General features: G+C 39.6%; 1 protein-coding gene across 1 annotated transcript; it reads right to left on the reverse strand.

Moving 5' to 3' along the window:
* Positions 1 to 4,125: 4,125 nt before the first annotated feature.
* Positions 4,126 to 5,567, reverse strand: LOC135466009 (uncharacterized). The gene is made up of 2 exons (XM_064743395.1): positions 4,644 to 5,567; positions 4,126 to 4,245 (listed from the first exon to the last, which is right to left on the reverse strand). The coding sequence occupies exons 1-2, from the start codon at positions 5,565 to 5,567 to the stop codon at positions 4,126 to 4,128; spliced, it is 1,044 nt and encodes a 347-aa protein (XP_064599465.1).
* Positions 5,568 to 8,250: the final 2,683 nt, after the last annotated feature.

Raw genomic sequence — 8,250 nt, forward strand, 5'->3', positions numbered from 1 at the left:
ACCCTAAGGATTCCTTCGTCGTCATATGATTGAAAAATTGTTGAGTACGACGTTAAACCCCAGCTGGTTGTACCCAGTTACATCCAGTCCCTGGTGGCCATACGATTTTGGATTGAGCCGGTTTACATGTAACGACTGGGTTACACCACCTTGTTTCCCATACACGGGCACAATACAACTGTCGAGCCAAGTTGAGTTGGATTTCGAGCTCTCGTGTATGCCGGCCATAGCTGTTCGTGAGATAGCCTGGAATTTTGGGCTCCTGGGACGAGTTGTTCAAAAGTGTATGAACAGTTAACCCATTAACTTTGGCCTTGACTTCAAAGCCACCCGTATTGTGTTGGGAACAGACCGGTGTTAAGGTTTAAGCCTGAGGTAACTTTTAAGACACGCTTGAACAACCGGGCCCTGGACCCTGTATACTACAATACTGACTGAGATCGAAGCACGGAGGGTAATGACGACTGAAATTATTTCACTATTTGCTAGCCCTACACTGAAACAAATTTTCGTGGCAATAATTAAATATGGAAAATTACTTTTTTACTGCATGCATAGGCAGTTATTTTTCCCTGAGTAGAAAAATAATTTCCTGTGTAAATAAGTATACGCATTTCTGTGGGCAAAAATATTTTTATATGAAAGACTTTCCTGATACACTGAAAAGCCGCCCTACGATCAAGAATATGTAGAAAATAAACTAAAGGTTGTAGGGCACTAAATAGGCTATGTTGTCTCAAGACACGTATCCTTTGAAAACAAAACAATGAGAAAAACCAAGATTGTAAACGCCATCAGGTCAGCAAGCATTGTAATTAAATGGATACAATAAACAATTCAATCAATATATATATAAGGATTCGTCTAACAAAAGCGAACCGAGCCCATCCGCCATGGCTACAGCAAGAAATACGATATTGAAGTCATTTGTCGAATTTAAGCTGCAATGCATCAGTATCAAGTATTGATCGATGTTAAACGCTTTATCTCTCATGTGTAAAACAAAGGAATATCGGATGCATCTTTTATAGGCTGAAGACTGTAAATACAGATTAATCACTGTCGCTCGACAAATCAATATCATATCATATCAACATGACAAATGCTAACAAGTACCTCCGCAATGAACTGATTTCCACACAGGAAGTCAGCATAAGCTGGACTTGAACTCACAGCGGCCGCATTGGTATATAGGTGGAGAGTATGAGGTACCAGAAAATAGATTCCTAACATACAGGACCTCATATGGTAAGACGGGAAATCGGTCCCAGTGCAAGAAACTGTGCACCTCAAGAAGCGCAACTGACTATAGTTGTGAGTGACAGCCGGTGACACACTCGTAAGGCTTCTTGTTTTTTTTTCAGTTCTGTTTGACTCCTCTTTTTCTCCTATATGGCACACATTCACTTAAGCAACGTATAGGTCATAAAATCGAAAAATGGTAGCCTTGAAATATCTTTTTTTTTTTATGTTAGACACTGTAGAGTGGGGAAAATCACTGCGCCACAAATGTAGCAATTTTTCAGTCACGTGACGACGAAGGAGTCCTTAGAGTGTATGTAATGTGCCTCCTTGTTACAGGACGGATTTCCACCGCTCTTTTATCTAATGCTGCTTCACTGAGATGACTTACCGAAGGCAAGTAAGCTGCACCGCCTGAGCCATTATACTTACACGAGTCAACCAGTCGTTGCACTATCCCCATAACGCTGAACGTCAAGCGAGAAAAAATTTTGAGCAAGCAGTTCTCCACAAATCAATTAAATACTTATATAACAAATATTCAGATCTATACTTCCGCTACGCATAATATGTTAATGTTAATGATAGCTAGAGGACCACGTGTGCTCTCAAGCAGGATTCACGTATGATTTCGCTATATTTACCACACGTTACGTAATAACATGGAATAGCAATTATCCATTCTAATTCTTAATAACACTTAATTCATAATAACACTTATTTAAGGCAAGACAGCCTATATCTTTACTCACGAAGAAAGTATGTTGCAAAAGAAAAAAAAGTTTCAACCTCTTCCTTGAGGTGCAACTTCTTCTTAGTGACGTTTTCTTTTCCTGTTCTTTTTTTTTTTTTTTTTTGGAAAACATATTTACTCACCAGATCTCAGGTCATATAGGCCTACTACATCGTTTACAGGTTGAGACTAGATGCAAACTAGCAGTACATTTTATTAACAGTTCACTGTACCATGAAGGATACATGGACCATGGAAGAAATACGGATTTTCAGCTCGCGAAAATATGACAAAACTGATCACATTATAAAATATATATTTTTCTGGTTAAAGTTGATCTTCATACTATAAATTAAAGACACACTGCCTCGAATGAACAAAAAAAATTGGCGTTTTTGATCGACAATGCATTTTTGTCGGGACCATCTCTTTTATGGCCATATAACTTCGACCAAATTTTATACCCCTGATTTGGAAATTCACAGAATGATGCTATGATTTTGAAATTTGCACTTGGGCCGATTCTCCGCTTTACCGTACAAGGTTCTTTAGCAGCTGCCGAACCACTGAGAGCTGGATTCGAATCATGGACCTCTTCAGCCATGCAGGGGCTGATTGACTGGGTAGAAAACGCCGCTTTAGTCACATGAATCAGTGAAGATCCCAATCGAACTGATTGGCCATACTGTGTCCATGTTGATTCTTAACTGATAAATGCCAGCGAGAGGAATCACTGCTGATCTTCTCAACAGAGTTATTTGAAGCCCTGCGGTCGCTGTGAGTTCAAGTCCAGCTCATGCTGGCTTCGACCACACGTGAAAAAGTCTTTCAGCAACCTGCAGATTGTCGTGAGTCCCCCCCCCCCCCTCCTCGCCGCCGTCGTAGAAGTGAAATATTCTGGAATAAAACACCAATCAAATTAATAAATAGATATAAAAAGCCAGATAATTAACAGTTAGCATTTTAAAGGCCTGGTGGCTTTTACGTATGGCATGTTTTCTATGCTAACGCATTCCAAATAATTATGAGTCCAGCCGTCAAAAACAGAGCTAGTGTGCCAAAACCTATAATAATCGTCATTAAGGATTAGTATCTACAACGTGTAATTGTGCTAGACACGATCAGACAGGAGCTGGTTTCGAGCCCGGCAACTCAGGTCCTATAGCTGACTGAGGGAACTATGCCACATATTTCATGTACAACCATGCTCCGGTATACAGTGGTAAGAAACTTGTCTACATATTACAGAAAATGAAATTAGTGAGATTTAAGTCGGTTTAATTGGAAACCTTTCCCAAGCTGTGTTGTCTATTCTCCATCCCTGCCTTTGTTACTGCGCAGGAAACCCGATTAAGGTGATATATTTGTACTAGGTAACTGGTGGCCGAATGTCGCTAGCGCAAAAGCGCTACCAACGGCATAAAAATAGTATAAAACCAGAGTATCGCAGATAGTGTGACATTTGGTTAATGGTTAAACGTATCCGATGAAACTGGCCTTGGAAATGATTACCATGTTCCATAATAAGGCTAGCACATTTGTATTTATTTAGTGACTTATTTATTGGATTTGTGTCTACTGACATATTTCACGAAAAACTTGAGTGCCCAGAGTGGTCAGTGACTTTCATCTAACAAATCTACTGACACCGTGCGCCGCGCTCAACAAGTGATTTACTTACCAAAAAAAAAAAATTGCCATGCATTTTGTACAAATTTCCGTTATAATATCAGTGTCAGTTATGTTTTTTTGTTTTTTTTTCTCAATAAGTCGTGCTCACGAGATAATTGTCCAAATAAAATCCGCAATTATGATGTGCGCACGAGATCTTTAAGTCGTTCGCCACTTCATAACCATCTCGAGAGCACGAGATAATTGACCAATAGAAAAAACAGATAGAAATAAAAACTGAAACGTTAAAAGTTGTGTTGTTATATTTTTTTTCTGTTCACAGTTCTTTTCTAACCTTGTCGCTTTTACTCCCCCGTCGGTTTCAACAGCGTGTTTTTTAACATTTTTTAAACAAATTCTGTTATTTCAACAAACAGCTGGAAATTCTGTGGTAGTCAGCCTTTCTTGCGCATAAGATGTTTTTTAGGTTCCACTTACTCAGCTTGATTTGGATGTAGACCTTGGTAACGTTTTCCGTTCTATTTACTCAGCCGTTGAAACTGGTAACGCTGGTTAGGCCTGATTTGGTTGTAGACCTTGGTGAAGTTTTCTGACGCCATGGACAAAGAAGCTGAAGTATAGCTCTTCTGACAGAGACACTACAGGCAGTGTACATCGCAAAGTTAAGGACCGTATTGGTATCAGAAAGCAAATTTGAGACGATAATAAAGGACATAAACCTTTCATCATTATGGACTTGCCTACCCAAAATCGCCACAATTAGAGAAGCCACTGCAGAGCATGTGTGACTGAAGAAGAAACAAGCCACTATGCCAATGAGCATGCGTGTGATTTGGATATCTCGCGACATCGTGTTGTTTGAGCTTAAGTCGTTTCTTTGTGCGTGCTGTATGCTTTCGTTGAAATGACGCGATTTTCTGAGACCACGGATTATACAACAGTTCATCAGCGCTAAAATGGTAAATGGAATCGCTACACATATTATGAATTTAGTCCAAAACAGCGCTGCATTTATTTCTGGTGTTCGTCCATGTACCGTCAGCTCACTCTCGTAGTACGTAGCATTGGTGTCGACGTCTATGCGGGCAGACGGTGTTCTAACGAAGAAATAAGGCGAATTGGAAAAAATACTAAGTAGAAACACAGACGTCACAGCCATCTTGGCTCTCCGTTGGGTGCAGATGACCTTGGCTTTGATAGGGTAACACACGCAGATGAACCTCTCTGTGGTCAGACAAACCGTGATCCATATGCTCGAAGTTAGAAACGTATACACAAGCGGGAAAACGTAACAAAGCCAGAAGGCATGCACAGTTTTTGCGGTGGGTTGGTTTGCTACGCTTGGGTAGGCCTGGATAGCGTACGGGACCGCGGCTATCTGCGCGAAAACGTCGGAGACCGCCAATGCCATGAAGAAAGCGCTTGTGCTGGATTTGAGAGCTCCCTGGTACAGTACTGTCAGAGTCAGACTGTTGCCCACCACACACACAAACACGAGGCACGGCAAATATATACCATAGCCCATGAAGAAAATGATCTGTTGGATTCGTCGTCCTTCAACAGAGTTTTCTCTCCTGTTGTCAGGAGGTGTGGATATAAGATATTCAGATGTAGACCACTTACCATCAGATATAGACCCCAGACCATCAGATGAGAGCCCCATGCTATCAAATGAAGACCCCAGGATTGCAGATGAGGACTTTTGCCGGTAAGACGCAGAGATCGGACTGTCCGATGAGGAGCTCGGGCTCAATGACGTGGACATTTTACATCCAAACGACGACCCTGCGAATCTAGTTGTCCAGTTGAAACTATTTTCTTCAACATTTTCTGGACAAAGCGAGTTGTTCGTAACATCATGTGAAGAACCGATGCCAGTCGGTACGTTCAGAGACTCATCGGAGGAAACGGACAAGATTCCAAAGAGAAACCATCCCAGAATAAGGCTCCTTCTGTCCATGGTATGGTTCGCCAGCACGGTTAGCCGATAGTTCAGTCTTTCTTCAAAAAACGCCGTGAAATAGAGACCATTTGCCCAGGAGTAATCTCAATCCAAAATCTTGAAAAAAGAAGACCTGGTGTGGTCATAAGATAAAACAACGTATACCAGATTTTTTACTTATCATTCTAGATGAACGTTCCCGAACAAATGAATGACGTCCAGATAACGTTCCAGATATTAACAACGTGATAATCTAGTGATTACCTTACATTCATATCTGTCAGATTAATTTACCGTCTTTTGGAAATCTTCCCTAATCCTATTATTTCATGTACATGCACGTAGGTAAATCGACTGTATCTTTGAGATATATAAACCCTTGCTCGACGCATATTTCGCTAAATCTACCTGTCAAGACAATAGTTGAAAAGGTTAACCGATTAAACAACGCTAGGATTATATGACTGAAATTAATGCTCTGCGTGTACAGAAAATATATGTCATAGAATCCTTTACAAACACATCAGCTTCTTAATTACTTTCTGGTGGATTCAGTGAGAACTGTATGACCCAAAACCTTTCTTGATTTCAAGAGTAAAACCGATAATGTTAGTTCTGCTCAAACATTTCTACCATCAGTTCTGACAGATCACGTGATGATTCGCCTTTGAAACTGGTCGCGTCACATCTGCCCCGAATAAAACCATGAAGAGCCAAATCCCACAGAGATTGTATATAACGATTACTTTGCCCAGACAGAAAAGAAAGCTTTTCATACTTCACGTCTTCGGAAATAATAGAATGTCGTGATTACACGGTGAGATTTGTCACATAGAATCGTCGAATGATATTAGCTGAATGAAAGTGCGGCATGTTTCAAACGATTAATCTTTACGCTAAAATCGATGGATAGTTTACACTTTAAGTGGGTACAAGTAATCACCTCACGGAGTTTACTCTCACAGCACTTACACCACTGCATTTTTTAAAAACTTATTCTGCGCATGTCATGATGATAGGGGATTGAGAATAGTTTGATTAAGACCCTAAATGAGGAAAATTAATTCGTCGCTGCTCAGCTTTTACTCTCAGTGCTGCAGTTGTCATATTACATTCTTACGCAAACCAGGATTCCGCTGGTCAACTAAGCATCCTCAAGCATATGCCCTTTGCTTTGTTTTCACGTTATTATTTATTATACATTGGATAAAAATACAACCCTTTGGGTAATTAATATTAATAAAATGCAATTAACACTATTTGTGGGGTTTTTTTTGTTTTTTTTTTAAATTCCGCTTAGGTAATGGAGTCTAATGTAATATATAGAGATATAATGTAAGTTGCTACTATTTAAGCATCAAAACTAAGATTAAACCCTAACCGAGGTAAATTGAAGGGGCCAGATTTTACCGATTACTTGTGACAATTTTTCAATGATATTTGCTACCGTATAAGGGGTTGCAAAGGTACATGGATGGCGAAATATCTACAATAGACGTTGTCCTCTATGCTTCGATGCCGTGCAGTCAGTTATGCAATATACCGGGTGCAGCAAACCGTCATGCTATATATAGAATTGTTAGAAAACCAGGAGCAGCGACGTCACTGTGATAGCGGGCAAAACGTTACACATAACCGGTGAAATCCGGCCTCCTGTCAATTTACCTCAGTTTGGGTTTTATTCCAACTGTTCATGGAAATGATTAAATAGTATCAACTTGCACATCACCTGGCACCAAAAGCGGAATTACGTCAAAAATAGAGGGGATACAGTTCATTAGATTTCATAAATGTATAAATACTAAAAATGCTTGCTTGTTGTTTCATTTAACAAATAATGGCATGAAAACAAATCATTTGACACAGATTTTGATCTTTTATCTTCATTCGTCTATTATCATTTCATCAGCCGATACTTTTAATCGCTCATGTGTACGTCGCTTCATGCTAAATCGACCATAAGGCTATTTCAGTATCATAATGTTCCGAATGCATAAAGTAAAAAAGCTTTCTCAGTTTTTGGCAAAATAGAGACGTCAGGTCAATTTCTTTGCATTTGACACTTTATGCTTGTCCCGGCATTATGCTGCACACATCGTACACCTGATAAGACTTGTTACAAAGGTAGACGAACTTTCTCCAGATGCTGCCAACTTAGCACAGAAGTGTTTGCATAGAACGTCAGATTTACCTATAAATCAAGAAAATTGTCAGGCCATGTATTTATCTCTGAATCTACAAGGAAGAAGTAAGTCTGTTAACAGCTTATGTGTCGGAAACAAACAAAAAAAAACAGAATGATATGAAATGGTTCTTTGTAGTAATATTCACAGACACATTCATAAGGCATTGTAATTATAGCGTGCAGAAATGGAATCTTCCCCATTTCTTTCAATTCAAATAAGGCATATCGTTATTGTATGTATGGAGTTATAATATATATATATATATATATATATTACAATGCCTTATGATTATGTCAGTTAGAAAGGCCAGATGAGTTGCTTCAACTGGACGAAATTAAGCCTGGACTGTTTTAAAAGTTACTCTGGGGATTATGGTGAGCAGAATACCTATATTTGACGATCTCCACAGTTTTCTGAAGAAAGATCAAACTATCAGAACCGCATATACTTGCAAACCACACGACGTACCCAAGAAACCTCATTCTCGGGTGGTTCCTCTATAGGATTTTGTCAGA

Source organism: Liolophura sinensis, chromosome 5, assembly GCF_032854445.1.
Source record: "Liolophura sinensis isolate JHLJ2023 chromosome 5, CUHK_Ljap_v2, whole genome shotgun sequence".
NCBI classification, from domain to species: domain Eukaryota; kingdom Metazoa; phylum Mollusca; class Polyplacophora; order Chitonida; family Chitonidae; genus Liolophura; species Liolophura sinensis.

Bases quoted from the DNA above. Each gene is read 5' to 3' on its own strand.
- LOC135466009 (XM_064743395.1), bottom strand. From the start codon at position 5,567: ATGGACAGAAGGAGCCTTATTCTGGGATGGTTTCTCTTTGGAATCTTG. The intron at 4,246-4,643 runs GTACATGGACGA...CACTGCCTGTAG, and splicing joins ACTACGAGAGTGAGCTGACG to TGTCTCTGTCAGAAGAGCTA.